This window comes from Leptidea sinapis, chromosome 20 (assembly GCF_905404315.1).
Source record: "Leptidea sinapis chromosome 20, ilLepSina1.1, whole genome shotgun sequence".
NCBI lineage: Eukaryota > Metazoa > Arthropoda > Insecta > Lepidoptera > Pieridae > Leptidea > Leptidea sinapis.
This window is the reverse complement of record NC_066284.1, coordinates 12369260-12395469: the sequence shown is the minus strand read 5'-3', so window position 1 is coordinate 12395469 and position 26210 is coordinate 12369260. Positions and strand designations below refer to the sequence as shown.

At 35.3% G+C, this 26210-nt stretch overlaps 1 protein-coding gene across 4 annotated transcripts in view; it reads left to right on the top strand.

Moving 5' to 3' along the window:
• Positions 1-24928, top strand: part of LOC126970086 (dihydropyrimidinase) — a 62504-nt gene extending 37576 nt beyond the window's left edge. For 2 of the 4 annotated variants that reach the window (XM_050815804.1, XM_050815805.1), the window contains exons 3-14: positions 8479-8663; positions 9512-9588; positions 11020-11217; positions 12307-12453; positions 13266-13392; positions 14235-14343; positions 15581-15729; positions 17116-17303; positions 17954-18038; positions 19219-19347; positions 21340-21471; positions 22748-24928. In XM_050815804.1, coding sequence (XP_050671761.1) covers positions 8479-8663; positions 9512-9588; positions 11020-11217; positions 12307-12453; positions 13266-13392; positions 14235-14343; positions 15581-15729; positions 17116-17303; positions 17954-18038; positions 19219-19347; positions 21340-21471; positions 22748-22827 — 1606 coding nt within the window. In that variant the 3' untranslated portion in view covers positions 22828-24928. Of the gene's footprint in view, positions 1-8478; positions 8664-9511; positions 9589-11019; positions 11218-12306; positions 12454-13265; positions 13393-14234; positions 14344-15580; positions 15730-17115; positions 17304-17953; positions 18039-19218; positions 19348-21324; positions 21472-22747 lie in introns of all 4 variants that reach the window. The other 2 variants (XM_050815801.1, XM_050815803.1) reach the window with 1 other exon arrangement.
• The last annotated feature ends 1282 nt before the right edge of the window (positions 24929-26210 follow it).

Genomic DNA, 26210 nt, shown 5'->3' with positions numbered 1-26210 from the left:
AATTTATTCAAAATAATTAGTTGCTTATTTAACATAAGCGAACGAGTTCAAGGTTAATCATTATTAATATAAACTTAACCACGTAATTCGTACTCGTTAACATGCCTTAAATGTTTACCAAACTTGACATTGTAAGTTCATTATCGCTAGGGTACCTAAACAACGAGTTCACACGGTTCGATTTTAGTTCATCAACTGCTAAATCGCATGGGATTTTGAATGTTTAAACCTTAAAAACTATTGGTCTCCGCTGCGCTTCAACTAGATACCGCAAGCCTATCTGTATCTACCTACCTATATATATAGTTTATATGGCATTATTTTCTTTACTTTAACAATTAATCAGTAGGTACATTATTGAACTTATACTGAATTTGTTTCTTGAAATTGTATTTTCTGCTTCCACAGAAACCTAGATATAATACACAAGATAGTAATTTTAAGTATTCTTTTTAAGAATGATGTGTTAAAACGCCATTATCACGTACGAGTGTTTGTATTAAAAATATGACAGGTTCGGTCGTCAAAAAATGTCCGAGCGGTGTTGTATACGTATACGTTGTATACAACCAAAAACACCTTATTTCTTATTATTTCCTTGTCTTATTCATAATAGTGTGCTAACTTAAAGCATTGCTAATTCTCACTCTGTCTTCTTCTATTGACCTAAGTCAGAATGAGCAATAACACTCTGTAGCGGGTGTTTTGAGTTACCGGACGTGTATGAATAAGGGGTTAGTCCATTCTATACACTCAGAAGATCAATGACATAGGTACATAAAAAAACTTATATTCAACCAACATTTTTAGCAATAGTGTATACGTTTATATCAATATCAAAAATATTGCTACCAATATCAAAGATACCTAATTATTGTGTACCCGTGACTATAAATGGCACTAAAACCAGGCCGTTAAATTGTAAAAAATGAAGTCTGGCTTTGACAATATACCTGCGACATATAAATGAGTATTATATGAAAGCACAAAGGCGTTGGCAATTTTATTTCACAGCAACCAAACTAGGTTCAGGTAATAATAATATATCGTTTTAAAGAGCTTGATGGGGAAAGTTTAAGTTTGAGTTTCTTGGTGGTAGTGACCAAAAGCTATTCAGGTTGAAACATTTCCCATACAGTTACTTTGAAAATGAGTTGCGCTGACTAAGTTTTAACTACCATGCATACACGGGCAGGAGATATGCGAGGGACGCACGGGTCGTCACTAGTAGTCGATAAAGTAAAGCTTATAATAGTGGACCACACAAGAGGGTGGTGGGTGGGGCAGCTTCGTTTGACAAACGGTTTCGTCTCGCCTCATCTCCTCGCACATAACAAGTGTTAGAAATAACAGTAGAATGTTATAGTCTAAACACATGGTCTGATTTGGTGCGGTCGGACTATCATACGGTCCGGTGGGCGTCTCACACCAATTGGTCCGGCGTCGCACTCGGTGCGGTGTGGACACTAATAATAATAATTTTGTGCTATGTATAATGCGACATACCATCGAATACGGTCTACAACCAGACCGCGTCCGATGGTCTGTCCGCAACAAATCCGATCACGTGTTTAGGCTATTACAATTTGCCTCACTCGTCTCTACTTCCAAGTCAAGTGGTCCTCACAACTTTCAAAAATTCAATTTACAATTCAAGCTGTATACACGCATGTGAATATTTAGAAAAATAAAACAATAACAGTTTTCCATTCATTAAATTCATTACATTCAAAATAGATTGAAACATCATCGGCGCCGCGGCTTGATAAAAAATGATAAGAATTGCGTAACCCTTCCAAAAGTAGTTTATGTGCTCACATATCTTCATCTCTTCTATATTTTCTGGTAGTCTTAGTAAAAAAAAGTCTACTACACTTAATTTAATCTTAATTTTAACTTAAACTACTGTTTAATTTTTAATAAAACGGTAAGTAAAACACGTCGGGTTATTTTCAATCGAAAAACTTGTATTTTTAAGACAATAAATGAATAATAAACCGTATTTTAACACGTAAATATTTTTTAAACACATTATACGGAATAAACTTAAAATACCGTGTCATATTTCAACCAAAAAGTCAAATTCGTTGCTTTGATGTTATCATCATTTTAAAATGGCTTAAAAGACATTTATTTTCTCAAAATTGATTCCTTTAGAATACTTTTTGATGTCATTACTAAAATAATACTACTAAGAAGTTTAAGACTAGAAAATTATTATTATCTTCATTTAGTTTGGTTTTCTGTTAAAGCGTGTTTTTTATCTTGTTTTGTTAACGTATACCCAATTTGGTGTTAGACGCAACCACTTAAAATATAATTAAAGAGCACTCGATATACTGGCTCTTATTATTATAGTATATAGTTAACTTGGCTAAATACGCATGCGTGCAATAGGCCTCGCAAATCAATATTGGAGGTCTGCACACCGTCTTGTACCGGAAATAAGGGGTCTTACATAACGTCACACGAATTTCATGATTTTTTAAATTAAATATTTTTTGGTTTCATTAGGTACTGCCGATTTTTGACATGTGATGTTAAGTAAACTTACAACATTCCCGGGTTTTTAGGTGGGCTATTAATATTTCAAAAATGCGATTTATATTTTCATTGTCTCCAAAATGATAGTATGTAAAATTGATTTATTTAGGTGAATTATGTATTTTTTTAATTATGATGTATATTATGTCATATGAACAGTTGACAACAGAGCTAAAGTAAATATTATCGAATAAAGTTCGCTCCTTAGACTAAAAGGTAAAAGCTATGGAACTTAAGTGAAAGCGAGTGAAAGAAAAAGAAAACCTTTTGTTTGCCATTGTTTGATGCGTATGGACAAGGCCTTACTAGATAACCTCATGCCTTGGCTTGAAGTCGGTCAGTCAGCCTGCAATAAAGGAAGACACCCAAAAAAGAAAGAATCTTTGGCTTTAGCACGTCACTACTTCCATACTCCATTTTTTTTTTCATTCATTAAAAGAACCACAAAGGTTAACAACTAATGCTAATAACACTTAATAATACGTCACAACTCACTTATGCTATAAATTAAATGAACACAGTGAAAATATATTAAAAGACTTGAAAACGAATAAATATAACTTATAAATATGACTTAGCAGGTTCTAATTCTCTGTTAATTTCTAATTTTAGTTCTGGTTTTTCTACTCTTACTGCCCACTTGCACCAGCTCAGTCCCGTTGACGGACTCTACGGACTGTACAAATCTCAATAAGGAGGCATTAGTAGTGAAACAGCCGCGATAAACATGTTATTAGACTTTTAGACCAACAGCGAGTTTTAAAGTCAAATAATGTTTATTCAATTAGACTTAAAATAAGTGCCTCAAATTTTCGCCTCAGGGAAATATCAAGCTGACATCATATTATTTTTACGAATATAACGTTGACTGTGGTCCTAGCTCTGGGCTTGTAGACACTAACCCTTACATCAGCAAACACATTAAGTAGACCGAGAGCTTTTTCTTCTGCGTTACTCCATAGTAACCTAAATACTAGCTGTATTCTATACTATTTCTCATAAACTTTGCTACCATAACATATACAATAAGAATTATTCAAAGTCCACTAGATGTAGAATTAATAAGTCCACTACTAGTTTGAACAAACAAAAAATAAATCTTCACGAATTATAAATGAGTTCAAATATCCAAAAATAATTCTCTTTGTACACGTGTTTATGTTGCGATGATATAAGGAAGCGTAACTATAATTTGAATTAGGAACGCAGACGCGAACCGTTGTGCGCACGCGCATCACCGGAAGCAGCTAATGCGGTAACAACGGTGACATCCGCAGTTCCATATTTGGATAGATCACTTATATGGTTGATATTTATTAAGGGCTGTTCTATGCATATTACGGAACCCTTTTTAAATGTCAATCAATAGATTAGTGTGGTATACAAATGAGGTTGGTTGCAATCCTAACTTTATGTCTGTTATCTAAAAATTAACTTCCGAAATATACCCATTTCGACCCACTCACGCGCGTTGGTAAACGAATGGAACCTTGTCATATAAACATCTGCGTGACAAATATTGATTCAGTTTTTATTCTTGTTTTTGTAAACAGTGCTTTTGATTGGTGATATTTCTGCCTTTTTTTCTGCCTGGACTTGATGTCCTTACCACCTATAATAAGTAAAAAAGTTTGCAATGCTGCTAGACAAGCCAGCCGGCTCACCAAAACAAATAAAATGTAGAAGATAACAAAATTAACATTGCAAATTGAAACGAGTAAAATTTTGACTCCTATTGAAATTCTTTTATAGTCTCAAAATTGGTTCTTTTGAAATTATTTTTGATGTCAGCTCGCCGTTTCGGTAAAAAATGCTGCAGTAATAAATAGTGAAGAAATGCCGCATGCAACTTACCCAGAAATAAAATAATGAATATAGGTATTTTTTTTGTGATAGGAGTATCAAAACAAATAGATGGATCTTGATGTTAGGGTACTCCCATACCAAGCCACCAAAGATCCAAGCCAGACAAATCCCAAGGAGGCCCTTCCACCGAACCAGCAATTGGAGTGGATTATTTGTTGGCGGTCTACTAGCGGGTGTGATCGCTGTACCGTACCTACTGCTCCGGACGAACTTGGCACAAGTTCGTCTAAGTCAAAGTCGAATAAACTTTATAAAAATAGGCTTAATAAACTAAGCGATAACTAATATTGTAGTTAAATTAGTGAATGTTCCATATGCTCTTAAAAGTAGAGTTGGTGAAAAGAACATACAAACTCAACGACCACTCTTTTAAATGAATGATTATTTTACATTAGCTCTAATATATAAGTAACAAATTAGCTGTTATTGTAGTGCAGGGGTGCTCAAACGGTCGATCTTGAGAAAAAATCCGGTATAATAAACTAAAATCGGTAATTACGTACCATCTTATGCAAAGTATGCTCAGGACATGCAGTGTCACGCTTCAACATCCAAAGTCGCTCTTTAGTTAAGCATAGAACTTTAGAACGCGTTTGTTTTGTAAGAACCAATAAACTCGCAATTTTGAATAATAATTATGAGTTTTTTCATTGACATTTAAGAGCAGACCTACACTTACCTTGACTAAAAAAAATCATATTTTGCGCAAAACGAATATCAATGTCATCTTGACACTCTACCTAGACGACAATCCTTCATCACACATACTTGAAGCCTCTCAGAGCCGATCGATCGTAGTCTACAAATTTTGAGGTTGATCGCCAGCAGTTCAAGCTTGAGCACCCCTGTTGTAGTGCATTGTGTTCATAGTTGAAAAGCGTTTTAAATATAAAATATTTCATAAAAAGTATTAAAAAAGAAACTATAAATATATAAATAATCGTATATTAGATGCATCAACCTTTAGAGCTTGAATTCATTGTGATCGTGAGCGTGTAAGGATGCTTAGTGTACATGATGGTCCTAATTACTCTAACAATGAATAATCGCATCCAACAAATACAAAATGATCTAATAATCTAATATATATATATATTAGATTATATATATTACAGTCATAGTCTACTTTCAGGCTGTCTCAACATTGACTGGCAATCCTACTACAAGCAGTAGCAATTCCATTATGTCTTCTGTCTGAATTGTACGTGTCTCAGTGTCAAGCCTTTGCCATTCACAACATCCTTTTGCCAAGCTTCATCAGTATCAACATCCTCTTTAATCAACTTTACGTACAAAGCCCTTTTATTATTAACCACGCTTCTTTTTAGTACATTCATGACACGCCACAAATTAGGATATCATCCCCATCATCTGGACGTGTGGCGTTCCTCCACAGTGTTTTCAAGGAACTTTCTTCCACATACAACCAAGCTGTGAAATGAGCTTCCTTGTGCGATGTTCCAGGGCTATACGACATGGGTACTTTCTAAAAGGCCGGCAACACTTCTGTGATTTCTCGGGTGTTTCTAGAGAATGTGGGCGGCGGTGAACACTTAACATCAGGTGACCCGTACGTTTATCCTCGTACGCTCGTTTATCCTCTTCTACCATAAAAATCTCTTAAAAGTCTCTCTCTAAAAGTCTCATCGTAGACCTCTTCCAACAGTATAAATTATTGTTATCATTCCTATTAAAACAAAAGTAGTCCAACCCTTATTACAAATATTAAATCAAAGTCCCGCATTACTTCATATATTCAATCAAACTCTATTAACTTTTATATTAATGTTTATGGCAGCTCGTTAAATTGAATTACTTTGTTTGGTAAATACGTTAACTAGTTTCTATTGTCTGCTATATGAGTTTAATATTAATGATTGTTATGTGAGTCAGCATTCGGTGATGGGATTAACAAAGAAATTGGCATGAGAAGAATAGTTACTTTATTGTGGTTCCGCACTGTCCCACAAAGTTCTATAATCTGACACGAAAGCAACCATACTCTTATAACAGAAGAAATAATTATCTACTTAATCGCCTACATATACCTTGATATTGTCGTATGTTTTGTTTATCAAAATCTACTGTCTTCCAAACATTAAACACTAATTTATTATTAAAAGCCAAACTACTTTTAATTTTTCTCCATATTGGAAACTTTAACTCAGATAAAAAAAGCCAGAAAACAAATTAATATATATTGGCATAAAATATAAAGTAATGAGATGTAGGAAGTTGTAGTAAGAGTAATGGCACAAAAGTATTTTATTTACTCATGTGCTAAACTGAAATGAAACCGACACGCGAGTCGCACCTCCAGGTGCCACGCGCCCGGAGATTCATTTCACACACGCCTGACGCTTCATGTACTCTTGAGTTTCGCAGCTTTCATTTACCTTCGTTCGTTATATATGGTGCCGGCTTAACAGTTACTTATGTATTTATATTTTATGGCATCTAATTAACTTCCATAACAAATTGCACCTAAATGAATAAAGAAATTTCATTTCATTTCATATTCTAAATGTGGCTGTCGACATTCTACCATATTTTTATAATTAGGCTTACAGGTTGGCATCAGTTCATCGTATTCACGTAAATACTATTATAATCCTAATAAATTAAGAACAGACTGAAGCTCATCAATAGCGCGAAGAAATATTATTTCAAGTTTTTTTAAAACTCATGTGGAGTAGCTCACGTCTCTAATTTGGTGCTCCTTGTTGGACCATTTCACCGACCACATGGTGCAGTGCGTAGCTGCTAGAATTACTGTGGATCCAGTACTCTGGTATCACCTTGGTTTTGTGTTGAGTAAACACTTCATTGTCTATCTTCTAACGAATTTTTCACAGATAGTGTGCCGAAAAGCTGCTGAACTTGATTCTTTCCAACAATTTCTACCATAGAGCACCACATGCAACAAACGTAAATATCATTATCATCAACTGGATGTGTATAGGTCCTCGGCAGAACGGTTTTCAAGGAACATTCTTCCGCGTTCAACCAAAGTGTAGAATGAAGTTCCTTGGGCGAGGTCGATACGACATGGATACCTCGAAAAAACGTGTTTACCTACCTCAAAGTCCGGCAATACTCTTGCTATTTCTCCGGTGTCGCAAGAGAACATGGGCAGAAGTGATCATTTCCATCAATACGCTCATTTATCTCACTGATTAATTCAAATTTAAGAAGAAACTATCAATTTGTGCAAGAAATTTTGATATTGTATTCGTTAGTAATTTAAAACTGCGAAATGGACAAAGAAATTTAATTTTATATAACTCATCTGCTACGATAAGTTTCGTTCCTGCAAAAAATGGCTTTTGTGTTTCTTTACGGTTGCGCTGATTTGTAAATAGTTCGCCGAAAACCAAGTGAATGTTTAAAAGGTTTGGTCGTGTTTTTGTGCCTAGTTCGTAGCTCTTTTTATGTATCATTAATAGATCACTTTTATTTATTAATTCCTGCCGCCGTTCCATCGTACAACAAACTCAGTTATCATCCTAACCATCTGGATTTATTTATTTAATAGATCTGCCAACAGATTTACATCTTAGTTACGGCCAGAATTCACATTCATATTAAAAAGAGAGATACAGACGCCATTACAGGCAAAACACAGCTTGCGTTTCAAACAATATCGCCAGATTAGGAACCCTCATTAAATATGATTAAAAATATGGAAGCCTTATAATTATTTGGATTTTTTTTATTCAAATTCGTTTTGAATTTAGTTCTCACTCTGTTCTTTTGACTGAAAATCGTGGTCATCGTCGACTGAGGATGCTGGTGCTGTGTTACTTCTTATGATCTGCCTCCATCGGGGCCCGTTTATTGCATCTCTGACAAGCGAGTCAACTCAGTCGAGGGTGGACCTTTTACTTGGTCGCTCCATCAGGTAGGGGACCGTCCACAGGCTCGCTTGCCTCCAATGTTCCCAACTACGATCAGCTTTTCAAGGCTCTCATAGCTCCTCCTCTTTTTCTTGGGAATTTCATGATAAGATCTGTTTAAACGTAAATCGGTTCATAAAATATCGATATTTTAAAATTTGCTGGTTTTCAGACAAATGGGGCGTAACCTGATAATCCCTGGTGGTACCCGCGTGATCGACGCGACTGGCAAGCTTGTGATGCCGGGAGGAATCGACCCCCACACCCACTTCGAGCTGGAGATGATGGGTGGGAAGACAGCTGACGACTTCTACAAGGGAACCAGGGCTGCCGTCGCTGGTGGTACCACCACAGTCAGTAAGTATTTCAAACTTCGCTGGAATCACAGACTTAAAAGAAGGTTTTGGCCTTGAATTTGCCCAGTTTGAATATAGAGAATAACTTAAAGATACTGTTCAAAAAGTATTTACTGCATTTTTTTAATTTAATAAACGAAGGCCGACTGTAAAGATACTCTAGCTCCATATTTAAAAAAAATATTGCGTTGTTGTTTAAAGTGTAAAGTACTTCTAATCTCTTATCTTTTAGTTTCAAAAACGATATTCCGATGAATACTAAATATGTATGGTGATCCTGGTTATAACGAGTTCAAAGTAATAAATTTATATTGTCATCGGTATTTTCTTACGGGTCCAAATACTTCCATAGATCAACTTTTATAAAAACCCTTGAATTATACAAAGGATAATCCAATTTACTAGACTTTATCGTGAACTTTAGCTCCCCGAGAACGTCCACTGCTCAAAACAACCTCATCTAAAGAATTCCACAACGACCGATCTTTGTCGGTCTGCCTCCAGCGTTTCCCCGCAACTTTTATCAGGTCCTCAGTCCATCTTGTGGGGACCGTCCCGTACTTCGACCCGTGGTTCTGCGAGCGATGTGGCTGCTCATTGCTACTTCTACTGTCTAATTCTTTGGGCTAGGTAGGTGACATCGATTCTGGTCCGAATACCCTCATTACAGATTATATCGCGCAAAAAACTACTACCATAGCTAATTCGAAAAACCTTCTGCATTAGACCAGCTGTGAGTTAAGGACCACGTTTTGGACACATGAGTCCCGGGCTTTCCCTACCCATATACGGACTAGACTATCCCTAGGCTTATTTTGTGATAAGCAATAAAATCACCATTTGTTTCAGTGGACTTTGTGCTGCCCCAAAAAGGACAGTCACTTATTGAAGCCTATTCTAACTGGAGAAGTAGAGCCGACAGTAAGGTAAGAAGATATTACAAGTAAATTCGTGACAAATTGATCAAAACACACAAAATGGCGAACATGTCTATCAGACTATATATTTTTTTTTACTCGTAGCAAATAATCCAAACATTTTAAGCGCACTTCTGCAGAAATTTATTATTATTTCTACACAATATTTGTACAGGATCAATTGTTGTGATTTTCATAATTTTAATAATAACTAGCTGACCCGGCAAACGTTGTTTTGCCATATAAAGTATAATTCACGCGATAGTTTTATAAGTTATAAAATATTGCCTATATTATAGCCTGTACATCATTTTGTTCTAATGTGAATAGTTTTTGCAGCGCACGCAAAAATAGGTTTTCGATTTTACACCTTGTGTTACAAAATAGCAATTTTATTACGGATCCCTAATTTTGAAAAAAAAACCTATAACCTATAGCCTTCCTCGATAAATGGACTACCCAACACTGAAAGAATCATTCAAATCGGACCAGTAGTACCAGAGATTAGCGCGTTCAAACAAACAAACAAACAAACACTGCAGCTTTATAACATTAGTATAGATTATGTCACTTATGATAACGTCAGGCTAAGGTACGACCTATTTGTAAAATTATGTTGTTATTCCATTTATTCGTTTTGTCACTAGTCACTCCCATGTTGACCCAAATGACATGGGACTGTTTAGTACTATTTAATAAATTACTAATTCATTTACTAATGAAATTCCTTGATATGTTTTTTCTGCTATTCTTTTATATGCCTACAAAACGATGACGGCTTCAATGACCAATTTTCAATGAGGGAAAGCTTGATAATTAAAGCGATTTTTCAAGTGGAAACATCTGTAACCGCGTTGGGCACTTTTTGGTAAGGGATAATCTTATAGGTTTGCGTCACCGACATGCTTATAGCAGTAGGTACATCTGTAGCTTACAGCTGACGTATTATGGAACATTGGCGCTGTATATTTCTTATAAGTGAAATGTGTATATACTATGCATTGTTGAAATTGTGTAAATTGAAATTGATAGTTTAATTTTTTATTTTGATTTATATTTTTATTATAAATTTATATTATGAATTTTCAAATTTTAATTCTAAAAGTTGTAAGTTATCACTTCTATCGGCAGTCTGTGCTGCCAATTTTGAATCGGCTACCTGATTTCTACATTTATTTAAAATTCAGTTCCAAACATTTTTCCCCACATCTTAGGGCTTATGTTTTATTATTAGAAAATTCACGAGAAGAGCCATATTTTCTTCTGATAGTACTATTACAATGCAGTGCCGTTCAGATTCTATAAATACCCAAAATTCCACCATCAGTCTTTCGAGACTATCTTCGCTTTTGCTAGCAATGAGTCCGAAATATTTCAGGATTCGTTGTAGGCAAACCTGAGTACCTATAATATAACTTAAACTTGATAAATTAATTTCAGGTTTGCTGTGACTACGCTCTGCACGTGGGCGTGACCTGGTGGTCGCCTTCAGTTAAGAAAGAGATGGAGCAGTTGGTGAACGAACATGGAGTGAATTCATTCAAGATGTTCATGGCCTACAAGGACGCGTGGATGCTGGATGACTATCAGCTGATGGTTGCTATGGAAACTTGCCTCGAACTGCGAGCACTGCCTCAGGTTATTTTATTTATTCATCTATAATGATACGTGATTCGAAAACCTTAATTTTTTTTTATGGATTTTGTGGGGTTGTGTTAGTTGTGGCAGGTATTGTGAAACGTAGAGATGAATGCTGAGACGATTATTCGAAATTATTTAATTTATTTTAGTAAATAGGTATTGTTCATGATATCTTTCAAAATTTTAGGGAGGACGATAAAGGTTAGTAAAAATGGAGACACAATTCAGTACCTCTCATGATTTCATTACTCACAAATATAATTTAAACTATATATTTAAAAAATATAAATCATAATAGAATTTAGACTTAAGGGCGAGCTCTTTTTAAAAAGAGATTAGGTACGGGTCACTTAATGGGAAATGATCCAGAGGGCGTGGGTTTTGAAGTTAAGCTTTGTGACATTCTTTAAATATATCCACATGTGCTTATCTTACCTTCAATTTATTATACTCAATTAATGAGTGAAATTTTTTAAAATGTTTAAGTGGTATTCATGGATTTTATATCACTAAACATTGTAAAACAATGTCCTCCGCTGCATCTGTCTATCTGTCTGTTCGCGATAAACTCATAAACTGCTGCACTGAATTTCATGCTGATTTCATCGATGGATAGCGTGGTTCTCGAGGAAGGTTTTGGTATATAATTTGTTAAGCTTTTGTATACATTAACGATATTTGTTATACCAGGAGCATCCGCTGTCCGCTCGCCTCGCACGCATGCAGTGTAGTGCTGTGTCGTATTCGTCGCTTACCGTGTTATCGCGTTAAGTAATACTAAAGTTGCAATCCCGGATTTTTTTTTGGTTTTAATAAAATTAAAAAAGGTGAAAAATATTTTAGGTATGTGTGTTGAAACAGAACGAATATTTGCAATTTAATTATTAGGTTAAAATGGTAAACTTGAAGCATTGTTTAAATTTATCAACACACTCATGATTCTGATCATTAATCACAATTAGGTCACAGCACTATCTCATTCCTGAACTCTGCATTTAACTCCCGCTATATCTGTTTCTATAAAGCTATTGGTAAATAAATCACGTTATTTGTAGACATGTTATTAAATTTCCCTAAAATTGGCAGGTTCACGCGGAGAATGGTAGCATAATAAGCCGTAACACGGAGAAGCTACTGGCGGCGGGAGTTACTGGACCTGAGGGTCATCAGCTCTCCAGAGATGAGGAGGTTGAGGCTGAAGCTGTCACCAGAGCCTGTGTCATCGCTAACCAGGTATTTAAACAACACGGTAAAACTTGAAAGACTACTACGATTTGTATACATTGGTCGGCTGTTTGAGATGGGATTGTATGATGAGTATGATCTCCGATTAGATTAAACCTTTGGGTTTGCCTAGAGCTGTAGGGTCTCTGTGCATCTTCTACCGCATGTACCACGGAGAACGATAACTGGAATACCAGTCATTGAATGGTATTAGCAAAACTCTCAGACAGGGGCTTTAGAGATTTTTGATCAGTGACTGTCTTAGAATAGTATAATAGGATAATGCGTGAACAATTTTGATTTATCTATGTTAATTATTGAAAATACTAAGGAGCTAATGTCAAGCGTGGAAGGCGTTTTACGACTTGTCAATAAAAATCGGTTACAGTAATAATAGATTCGCTTACCTTGTCTATCTTGCTGTATTTTCGTTAGAGATGTTCTTCTCTATCGCACGCTTTGTTCGTCTATGAGCTAGTATATTGTAATCATAAAATCAAATCAAAAATATTTTATTTCGTGTGTAAATCAAATTGCACTTGAAATATGTCATTTTTTAAACTACAGCTCATTCGAAAGACAGATTTCCAAAGAGAAGAACGAACAAGAAACTCTGAGGTTGCTATTTTCAAATAGATTGTTACAAATTCATAATAATTAAGTAATATTCAGATATTTTATAGTAAGTACCCTTTTGAATACAACCTTTTCTTCAGGACCAATTTAAATTCGTTTAAAGGTAGGCTCTGTCCTTGATTGTTGATGACCTTGCCAATATACCAGTTGACAGATGTGAATGACGTTTGTAATATTTGTTTCAGGCCAATTCTCCGCTGTACATAGTCCACATGATGTCGAAAAGCGCCGTGCAAGCGTTACGTATCGCGCGCACTAAACAAAGACCACCAGTGTATGGAGAAACCCTGGCTGCAACCATCGGTACTGATGGTGAGTTCTTTTGTTTATTTACATGGGTCCATAACGACTTAACATTATTACCACAATAACAGTACTTTAACTTCATACCCGATCATAGAGCGCCCGAATTAACGCACGCACACATACACGTGATTTACACGGCCGCTAAGCAATCTTGGGAAGACAAAGCTATTGAGCGCCACGCCGTTGCGGCCAAAACTAGTCGCTGTCTGAGTTAAATTAGCTGCACCGCGTCATCAATATTTTTGTAAGTACCAACCCTAGCGCTCCGTTCATATGTAGATATAAACTTCAAGGAGACCGCTGTATTACGATACTGTTCCATTACTTGGTGGTATTACGTCCCAGACGATTGCCTTGCAGATTGTTCAGGTATCCAGTATTGGATTGCATTGTTGCTTTTCCAACGCCTTTATCACGGACAGTATTCTGAAGAGCTTTTTGATCCGATTCCGTCGCCGAATCGCATCATTTGCCTCAAACTTGAATGTAATGATTGCCATTTTAATGTGTAATATATACAGTATGATTTGCTAACTAGGACAGTATGGAGAAATGCTAATACAGAAGATATACAGAAAATCTACCTTAGAAAACATTTGTTCTTTTCTGTGAAAGTTTGACAATTTCGCAGGATTCATATATTGGATGCAGCACCTAACAAACTAATTTGTTATGTATGTAACAGCCAGTGTAAAATACTCTCTTGATTGGAAAGAGAGGCCTCTCAGCTCTTCTTTTTCCGAACACATGGTAGATTCAATAAATTAAAAGAAATATTTATAGTGAAGAATCAAAATCGCTTAGTTTAAGCCTAATTGAAATAAGTTTATTTGACTGTGTTTTTACAGGAAGTCACTACAAGAATGCTTGCTTCCGGCACGCAGCTGCTCATGTGTTGTCACCACCGCTGCGACCTGACCCGTCCACCCCCGAAGCCATTCTCCAAGCTCTTGCTGAGTATGTGACTTTGTCTTCATTACTATATAAGTGAAAAATTTTACGTACTATATTAAATTAAATTTAAATTAAATTAAATTTTAAGACCTTGAAGATCTACAATTATTAAGAATATCATTCAAAAGATTTATCATCAAAACAGAACTGCGGACGCAAGAAAATCAAGGCGGCTCTTTTCTTTAAAAATATTACAATTAAATTTGTACTTTTTTATTACAATTAGAGGTGAGCAGAGCGTTCAGCTGATGGTATAAATGATACGCCCTGCCCATTACAATGCGGTTCCACTCGGGATTCTTAAAAACACCAAAAATACTGAGCGAAACTACAATTGCGGTGGTCACCTTGAGACGTAAGATGTTAAGTCTCATTTGCCCAGTAATTTCACTAGCTACGGCGCCCTTCAGACCGAAACACAATAATGCTTACAAATTAAAAAGGTGCTGTTGTGGTACTCGTAATCTAGCATCCTGTGCAAATGAGTCCACCGGTAAAGTTCTGGCGATATAATTAAAAAGAACCCCGTTGAGTTTCTCGCACCCGTTCCATTTCAGCTCTGAGGCATACATTTTCGAATGGTGGTAGTTTTTTTCGACCAATAAATGATTTTAAAACCTATTTTGAGTAAAAATATTTTAATTTGAATATGTGGAGCAACGTCTAACAATTTATTATCTTATTTAGAATTATAAAACTTGAGACTAAAATTTCTCGAACTCACAACAAACTCGCAACGATTTTTGTCAATGATTGACGTGTGCTACACGGCCACATTATCGCTGGAACGTGAAGCGCCCTCCCGTTCCCCTTTCACCCTCGCGCTCGTCGGTACATGTCGGGATATATTCGCGCTATCACTACTTTGTTTTTGAAGTTTTCATCGTTATGTTTTGACTTTTGTTGTTAATAGTTATGTAGTTTCTGTTGTTCTGTGTCGCTTTAATAGTACTGCCAGAAAAATAATACTGTTTTATTTCACCTACATTCTTTCATTGATTTTTCATCATATAATAATAATAATCAGCAACACAACACCTTTAAATTTAGATTGATATCTATAATACTAACAAAATAAATCGTTATTTATTTATTAATAATAATATCCTAGTGATGCTTGTTTTGCACACCGTAACAAAGCGACGATGTGACGTCATCAACGTAGGTCCAGAGATAATGTAAGTAAGATGTAATTTTCCTAAATGGTATTGACATACGATTGGTCAATTTCAATTTGCAGCGATGACTTGCAGCTGATAGGCAGCGACAACTGCACCTTCTCCGAGAAAGAGAAAGAACTGGGCAAGAACAACTTCTCCAAGATTCCCAACGGAGTCAACGGTGTGGAGGACAGAATGAGTGTCTTGTGGCAGAAGGGCGTCAACTCTGGTAACGTATACGGTGTAATGTTTTTATTATCAGTTGTTATTTTGTTTTTTTTTTAAGTTTAGTTTACTGTATGTCGCTGTTAACTAAAGTTGATACACTGAATCTAAGCGGAGACCATGGAAAACTTAAGCCATATGCTCGATGGCCTCAATACAGCCTTCCAAGGCGTATGACAAGACATGGACAAGGCGAAGATCATGTCTAATGTCCATGTAGCACCTACTCCCGTAACAGTTGGGAACTGTACTCTTGAAAATGTTGACGAGTACGTCTATCTCGGACAAATGGGTCACTCGTCGATTCCAACTCGGATGAGTGATGAGAAATGTTTGTACTGGGATTCTAACCCTCTAGCTGAGTAAGCAGGCTCTCTAACCTGTTATGTCTACTATATCCAATGCTGCCACATACATACATACAAAAGGCAGCGTTCGTAAGAAACGTTTTCGATCGTTTTTTTCTGACTTACTTTCCAAATGCGACTCCCAGAAAAAAGTTTTTTCATTTGTAGTGTTTATATACCTATAGCTTATAACACTCGCAAATTATGTGTCTTTCTATTCGTATCATAATTTTCAAAATCGGTTCCGTAGATCCAGAGATTCTCCCCTATAACCTCACAAACTTTACCTCTTATATATATTATATTTATATGTTATACTTAGTATAGATATTATTTAATGTAATAAGTTAGTGATTAACATGTTAGCGATTCTTTTATTAGTATTATTGGGGATATGAGCACTTAAATCTGTAGATCTGTGCTCTAACTCACGCCATGGTAATGACTATGCTCGTGGAAAGATACAGCAAGAAATTTACATTTATAAAATATAATTACAGTTAATAATATAATAATAATAAATAATATAATTAAAGTTTACATTATTTTTAATGATACAATACTTTGATACTTAAGAAAGTATGATGTGGTTATCAGTTGCCGAATTGCACTAGGTTTAGTTAAAAACGTGTTTATTTCGGAGTATTAAAGCATTTACAAGTTCATTAAATTTGACACATGTACAGATGAAGAAGAATATATGTAGGTAATTGTTATAAAAATTTGTTTTACGTACTGTAAAATAAATAAGTGTATTGCCTAGTGAAATAGCTAGCATTTTGTAAAACTCCTCCATTGATTAATTGCAAATGTATGTTCGAGAAGCCGAAGTTGTGTCTTAAACACCGTTATGGAAGTTACATCTTTCTTGATCGAGTTCGGCAGTCTGTTATAGACAGATGGTGCCATTATATAAACTGACATCTCCTCACTGTGGCGATGGCCTCACACTCCAGAAGAATGTCTTTAGGATCTTTGTAGATGTCTTGGCAAAATCTATACGGCGAATTTAATAAATAAACTAAAATGGATCCGTCCCCCAGGTATAATGGACCCGTGTAGGTTCGTGGCGGTGACCAGCGCCAACGCCGCTCGCATCTTCAACCTGTGGCCCCAGAAAGGGCGGCTGGCTGTCAACAGTGACGCCGACATCGTGGTGTGGGACCCCCGTCTTGAACGGACAATTACCGCCGCCAATCACAAGCAGGCGGTCGACTTCAACATATTTGAGGTAAGTAGAATAGATAGAGTAGTACAACGGTCACATAATGAGGAGGAGAGCCTTGAAAAGCTGATCGTAGTTAGAAACACTGAAGACAAACGAGCCCGCGGTTGCATAGGTCGCTGATTCAGATCCGGCTCGAAGGACCATATGATGAATATCAAGTTCCAGTCGTGCAGCTGGTTGTCTCGACTAAATAAAATACGCTTCAATATTGATTAGACTGTTTATCACTGACTACACAACCATATGTGCACACGACTAGAGGCGGCAAATGAGTCTCTGTTGGTGCGGCACAGTGCGTCGCCGGAAACCGGTTCGATGACGAGCCTCTGCGTGCCTCGATGTGACGTAGGAACAGTCACAGAAAACACAATGGCTGTTTCATGCGGAATTCGAATCTGCCTCTGAGGTGAACGCTTAACCTAACAGGTGTTACCGCTAACACTCATAATTCTTGGTTTGTTTGTTGAACTCGCCAGTTGTGCCTTCATCTACAGGACCTACTTTCTCTCCTGAGGTAGTAAAGGTAAATTCGTAGGTTTGAATATACCTAGTAAAATAATTAAATATTCTGTTATTTTACATCTCTATGTAAAAGCTGGTTCTACGAGTCTCAATGTTGGTTCTCTTTGTCTTAAGTTTTGTTTATGTTGTAGGGTCTACGCGTGGTGGGGAGCCCACAGTATGTTGTGGTGAACGGCCGCGTGTGCTTCGATGATGGCGAACTGAGGGTAGTTGAAGGTAAATATTGAATAATTTATGTATCGCAGGATTGTTACAGTCAATCAAAATCCGAATATTAGATATTTACCAGTAAACGGTTCTATCCAACCCTTTATCCCCTCTAAGCCCTGGTTCTTTCCTCAAAAAAAACAAAATAAACTTTTCACTTCTGTCATCATACGACTTCGCTTGGGATTTGTCTGTTCCCCAGTATTTTTGGCCAAGATCCGGGTAAGGGACCATTCTATATGTGAATGTGGCCTTGAGGAAGGTACTCTTGAACATATTTTTTTCTATTGCCCTAAATTGTCAATTCCTTTATATGACCTTCTACCGAAGGATATCCCTCGCCCCATCAACATCCCTTTTCTTCTTACTTTATGCCATTCCCCTTTCATAAAGTTTCTTTACAAATTTATCTCCCGCAATAATATTAAATTGTAATTTCTATCCTCCATACTTTCTTCGCTTCTATTAGGCACATATTCCCACTTACATTCTCCCTTAAATTTAGATTAGATACTAACAAGGTAGTTAATATTGTTGTGTTATGGGTGTTTATTACTAACCGTACTAACTCTTGTTGCCTATTCTTCAGTTCACAAAAAAACCACAGCTATATCAACCGATCATTTCCTTTTAAATATGCTCTTTATATACTTCAATCAGCTAAATTAAAATATAAAATCTCTCCACCTTGACGTTGGCCGAATCGTCGACATTCAGTGGACGGAGCCAGTTATTTAAAAAAAAATAATAAACCTACGAATATTTTTTACTTTTTACTACGACTACTTTTACTTTGAAATATTGTACGGTTTGTAATATAATATTATTAATAATAAAATTGTACTAATAATAATAGTCTATATTAAAAGGTATATACCAAATACAATGCATGTAACTTAAAAATTAAATAAAAATTAAAATTTATATTTAAAAATTGGCGATGGTAATAAGCTTATCATAATAAGCTGTCCGGGTGCCGCAAAGGAGCCACCCACTGGTAACTGCAACTATTACAATACGACACTGATAAGATTTCACAAAAAGATTTCGATTTGACGTTAATAACAATGCGCAGTTGATAATTCAGGCTGTAAAACTCCCCAAACCCTAATATAAGTAATTTCATATTAAATTTCATAAAAAATGTATTTTATTGAAGCTTACGTGTACTTCGTGATGTGATTTGTAGGATTGGGCAAATATTTGAAGACTGAAGCAAACAGCCCGTTTGTGTACGGAGGGGAGGTACCTTCTCGCTCTCCGGTCAACGAGGCTCCTCATGACATAGAGAGGTCAACCAACGGAACTCCTACTCATGGTATGTTACTGTCCACATTGTATTATACCTATTAGTTGCTGCCCGTGACTTCGTCCGCGCGGTTTTCGTTTATCAACAAATTTAAACATTAAATTCTGAGGCTGGGTTGCTCCAACATTAGCAATAACAAACATGTTAAAGTACCGGCTGAGGTAAAAATGGTGCACATTTGACAATTTTTAAATGAATTCATAACTTTAAATGTTAACGGTAAATTCAATAATTAAAAATATTTTTTTGACATTCATAAGTGTCATGTTCCGTGGCCTATATGAATATAGTGATTTTAATTTGATTTAACAGTAACCGTACAATCTTCGCCGGTTAAAGCTATTATGTAAAGCTATAGTTATTGTTAATGTTAAATAGCGACCTGTCAAGTGTCGCTGGCCGTGGAACGGACAGTCTGCAGGCGGGTTTGTTTATTTTGTGGACTTGAATTTGAGGACGACTTAACGTTTCTATCCCTTTTGAACCTGTACAATATTGCTTTGAAAGCATAAATAAAGGCATTTATTTTTTCAAAATTGGTTCCTTTAGAATTCTTTTTGATGTCATTAATTCTAACACGGAGATTCTAAAGCGGTGGACGCTTCGGAAACACATGGCGCTCTGAGAAACTTCGCAAGCAACTCTCGCAGCATTAATTATTATTCGTTTATTCTTTTGCACTCTTTTTAATTATAATATATCATTGAAATGGTAAAGAAATTAACATAAAATGTCCCATAAGTATACTATATAAGTATAATATCTTTGCAAAATCGTTGGAAAATGGCGTCTAATGTCATCAAGGTTGGCTTACAATGGTTTGGTTACTTAGAGGTAACGTCTTGTTTTTCTGTTAACAGAATGTATTTTCATTATTGTTTAGTGTGACTATTTTCATAGTGATTTAACAGCCACTGTCATTAGTAATAAATAGATAGACTATAAATGTAAAACAATTATATATAGGATAGCATATATTATATTATAGATAGGATAGCTAGAGAATATTGTGTGGAGAGTGAATCAATAACATGTAGATTTCTTTAAAAACATTTGTTAAATGGAGGTAAAAAAATATTTCATGATTATCCTTAACAACATATGGCAAATCATTTGTAAAGATCAAAAATAGAAACGAACAAAGAATTCAACCCTGTGGAACACCCATTCTTATGATATCAACATTCTGAATACTATTCTCTAAATAAGAACTAATAAATGTCAGTTGTTTTATATTGTCATTGAAATGGTTTGTAAATCGAAGAAAATGTAAATCATGATATTAAAGTGTGGCAATGAGTTTCTTGCTTTGCATCATTGGCTCAATCCTTTACGAAGTAGCGGTAGATTCAATAAGAAAAAATATTTTCTGACATTCATAGTGTCATTTTCGAGACCTACATGAATGAAGTGATTTTGACTTGATTTGTAATTTCCTGATAAGAGTCTCGTGTTGGACGCAATCGAACCTCTTAAACAGATCACAAAACACCCAGAGCATCCACTGAATTCTCCCAGGCGTCATAGATATGATGAATAACCTCAACACCCGCATCAGTTGTTGAGCGACCTTTCAAATTCCGTAAGACTATTTGCACCAACATTGGTAATCTTTAATAAAATTATAATTGGTAAATTAATATAACTTTGTACCTACTTATTTATTAATTAAAAAAAAATTACTTATTTTATTCTGTATAATACCTTAAAAAATATTATGTGCATGCTGTGTCTATTTGTAAGTGATCACTACATTTAGTTCCTAGGTTTTAGTTCTACTTTTTATATTTGTGTGTACTATTGTAAATGATTGTAAATAAACGTAATAAATAAATAATACAATATTTATAACTTTAATCAGATATAAGAATAAAATATAGTTTGATATAATTTAAAAAGATCTCTGTGGACTTTGACGATATATAACTTTCTATTTTTTTAGTTTTTTGGAACTAACCTTGGTTAACTAGCCTGTGTGTCTAATAGCTGTGTCGCGTCCAGGTGATCTGCTTCTGGTCAGCAAACAGCTGGAGGGCATGTCGGTGACGTCATCCGGCTGCAGCACGCCGACCGGACGCAAGATGAGAGAGGCAGGAGTGAGGAACTTGCAGAACTCCACGTTCTCAATCAGCAGTTAGTTTATTTTACATTATAGTTTTGGAGGCGTCAAAAGAAAACAAAAGCACAACTTGTTGTATTACTTTTACTGAAGAACTAGCAAAGACTCGTATTTGTGAATATTTCCGTAATTTAAAATTCACAATTATAAAATTAAATAATACACATTAATTATTGAACAAAAATTAAGAAAAGAGTTATTCTAATTCCCTCCATGGAGACTCTTGCACATTTTCTGCTAGTCTCACACCGTTTTCTGCTAGAAAAATAATGACGTGACATTTCAGAAATCAGCTTATGGTAATTGATACGCCCTGCTCATTACAATGCAGTTCCGCTCACGATCCTTGAAAAACCCTGTCTGAGTCTGAGTGTCACTATCGTCACGTTGAAACATAAGATGTTAAGTCTCATTTGCCCAGTAATTTCACTAGCTACGGCGCCCTTCAGACAGTGCTTACACATTACTGCTTCACGGCAGAAAAAGGCGCCGTTATAGTACTCATAATCTAGCCGGCATCCTGCGCAAGGTAGCCTCCCACTGATAAATGTCCTTAATTAAGTGTATTATAATAGTCCTTACCTTTATAGTCATGGCGTGGTACCTAATAATAGATTTCGGCGTTTCAACATATCCTGTGACATGTTAATATTTCTTATTATTTAGCTGACCCGACATAGCTCTTTGTTAATTTGATTTGCCCGACGATTATAGACCATTATCGTAAAAAACAATAAAGATTTTTTAAACAAACGTTGGAATCGTTGCACGTTGGCTTATGCAAAAAGACGTCCACTGCTGAACAAACGCCTCTTCCAAAGATCTCCACGACGATTGGTCCTGCGCTGCCTCATTAAACCTATTCCTGAGATCTTGACCAGATCGTCGGTCCATCTTTTGGGAGGCTTACCAACACTACGTTTTTCGGTACGTGGGGCCATTCGAGGACTTTACTGCCCCAACGGCCATTTGTCCATCGAACTTCGCAACCATCTGAAATCGGTGACTTTAATTCTCCTACGGATCTCCTCATTTCTGATTCGATCTTGCAGGGAAACTTCGAGCATAGCCCTCGCCTTCTCATAAGACCTATAGTTAATGACCACGTCTGCGTACCATAAGTCATCACTGGCAACACACACTAGTTGATAGATAACCTTTATTATGTGTGTGTACTATGACGTAACTATGATTGCCGCCTGTCGTTGTTATAATATTATCGCACTACACTGCTTACCCTTCAAGATACTTATTTAAATACCAGCTATTACTATATTTTTTTTCTTGCAGAGGAGATGGAAGGCCTAGACACAAAGACATCGGTCCGCGTTAGAAACCCGCCCGGCGGGAGATCTTCCGGTCTCTGGTAAGAACCGGTTCAAACCGCTTCGCGCACCGACTGACGTCCCATTCGCTTAACAATATTAGGACTAACATTGTTTAATTTTAAATTATTTTAACTTAAGTTTAGTTATACAGATATGTTTGTGGATGTCTAAGTTATTACTGGAATGCTTTACTCGAAGTTTGTGACTTATTTAATTTACATTTTTTTTGACAATTTACCTACCTCTTGAAATGATGATGGGAATCGAAGTATTATGTGGGTGTTACGCAAAAACGTTCGGTGATTTAAATATGTATTCTATTGTTACTGTCATAAGTCAGTAAACTGTTTAAATTTAAAAGTAAAGTTGACACCTGAGCTTCTAAGGTTCTACTCTAGCCAATTGTTACTAGCTTAATGCTTGTTCTTTATTAAATCCTTGCACTTTTTATATATTGTATACATTTAAGACACGTTTAAGTCGAGGTGAACTGCGGAAATAACAAAGTTATTATAAAAGCTATCTAAATGTGAGGGTGAAGTATTAATTAAAAACAAAGAAAAACAAAATTTGAACCAAAATTGATTAAAGATGCGGGACTCTAACCCGTGCCTCTTGGGTTTATAAATTTTGGTTACAAATTTTAATCGTATAATTAATCCCAGAAGTGAGGGATGTCACTATAAAATAACAAATTGTAAAGACAAAGAATTAACTAAAAAAAAAAAAAATTAAGTAAAGATAAATAAAATACTTTTTGATTGTAAAATTAAATTATTTCCTATTGATTATTCATAAATGCCTCGTCCAAAGTAACTGATATTGAAGGGAGTCGAGATAAGTGCGTTCGAGATGCTTGAAGCCGAAAACTGTCATAACTGACATCAGACTTAAACTTGTAATTAATACTTAATTACACAAGCTTGAGCTTAGAACGTGTTTCAGTAATAGAAATGTTCTAAAATAATGTGAAACAGTATTGTCGTACATTGCTGGTTGAGTATTACAATGTTCTAACTCATATTGACCGAAATCGCGATCTAATTTAGCTGAAGACGCCGTCCTGAAAGACTGATTTCGGTGAATTTTGTTTCGTGGTTATTATCAAATTTGTTATGGATAGCATAACTCATGGAAGTTTGACATTTGATAGTTTCAGGAAAAACTACGGGAAATTTTGACGTTATAAAAACATAAGTAACAACAGCATATAATCTTTTTGTATTTGTGTTGATTACCTTAACCAAGCCTATACCTACAAAAATCAGTAGAAAAAAATTATGAAATTACGTTAATCTATGAAATAATTCGGTAACTTATAAATTTATTTATCCAACTTTTAGCACGTTATTTTAGAAATAAAAAAAAATAACACAATAATCTTAAGTGATTTTCCCAATATAAAAAATTACTGCACAAAATAATTTTGTTTTTGGACGGCCTCTTAAGCTATTAATAATAATAACCGGTCACTGTAGTGTCATCCCTTTCTCTCTATTGGTGTTATTATATTGTATTTCATCACGCCTCAATTTGAACGTAGTTTATTAACTTTAACATATTCATCTATTTCCCGTCCTTAATTGTTTTTAAAAACAGAACAGGCATTTAATTCGCTTTTACACGTTCTCTCTACTGAAGCGGATTGTTTTTTTTGTTAAGCAAGCGTTGTATAACCAATATTTAGTGAAATATAATCGGTAGCTTGAATGACCAAAGTAGAGTTCTACTTAGTTTTGTTATAAGTTAGTTTAAGACATGTTTTTATTGAATAGTCACTTTCATATATTTACCTCTTCATAATAGTTATTTGAAATATTTTCAATTGAGATCAAAAATGTTTCTATCTGCGATGCTTTGCTGTTTACTCTTCGATGTTATGAATAATAACCACTGATTGTAATACTTATTATAAATATTAAGAAAAGCAGATATTATACTCAAACAAGTAAATCATGTAATATGTACCTAGTTGATATTATATTCTATATCCATTGGAAACTGTTATGACGAAAGCCAAATCTAAGAAATCGGTACAAATTTTTTTCGATACTTTTGTCTACTAGTCCCTACATCACATTTTTATAGTGTTTACAGTTTTCTATGTTTATGCATTGTCACAAATAAAACAATGTAATATCTATGTGTTTTATTTTATCTTCTCTCATTTTATTTCTACGTCGTCCACGTATTAATATTTTTTTCTATTCCTCTAACTTTTATCTGTCATTATTTATACAGACACGATCACTAATATCAGTACATACTGTATTGAGCGAAGCGAAGTGAAGCTGAGCGGAGCTTCCACCGTGTGACTCCTAATTTCTGTGTTAAATTGTTTCTCGGCCATTTCTGGACCGATTAAAAAAAATTGAAGTCATAGAAAGCTTTCGAAATATTCTAGGATAATATCGAGACAGAATTTTGAATTTCGACATGATTCAAATATTATAATTAAAAACAAACATGATATACAAATTATTCTAAATTAGCACGAGTTATTTATATTTATTTAAAAATTGAGCCGATTGATGAAATTACAATATGTTTTAATTGTAATACTGCTATCCTTTGATCATTTTCGAATGTTCATGATCTATAAGCATCAGTTTTTGTACACAGAGTTAGTTTACCTCGCTTCGCTCAAATATACGCCGCAGCAAAGCGGTACCGCGAGCGACTGCGGCATCATAGTTGAGTCTTTGAAAAAGTATACTCTACGACCTATAAAAGTTTTTACCGTACTATTTTAATATACACCAAAAATCACAGTTATTTTGGTGCCACAGATTACTAAATCTACGTTAGGTATGGTAGGTTCATATTAAGGATAATACGTGCATACATATATATAAAAAAAACAGACGTGTGGCACTCGGGGACTGCCGCGGTAAAGCTATTGCATAGCCTTTTTTATCAACTTATGCAATTGTAATTATTTATTTCTTCTTCTTTGATAATAATTCACGTTTTTTCAAAGTATCAAAATACTAATTCAAGTTACATTTTTTTGAGCGTGGTGACCGATAAGAAAACATTTTTCTTTTATTGAATAAATGAGAAGTTACTTAATATTGTTTAAAATATTTTTATTATAATACAATACATGTTGTTTATTCAGGAATTTTTATCATTGAAACTATATGTTAATGGTAACTGAAATAAGAAACACAAGTTTGAGACTTGATATCCTCTAAATATCTAGAAAATACCGCGTCAATGGTGGTCCCATATTTTGTTGTGGATTCTTGTAGCAGTTAGTTATTAATAATTACATTAATAAGCATTCTACCTACATAGGTTTTTCGTATTTATAAATCAGTTGCTGGGTGATCTGGTCACCAGGCTTGGCTAGAGTTCCTTAGTCTGTGTTGAATTTAAATAGACATCTATCAGTGAATTTTACTTCACAGTTAAACAGGCTT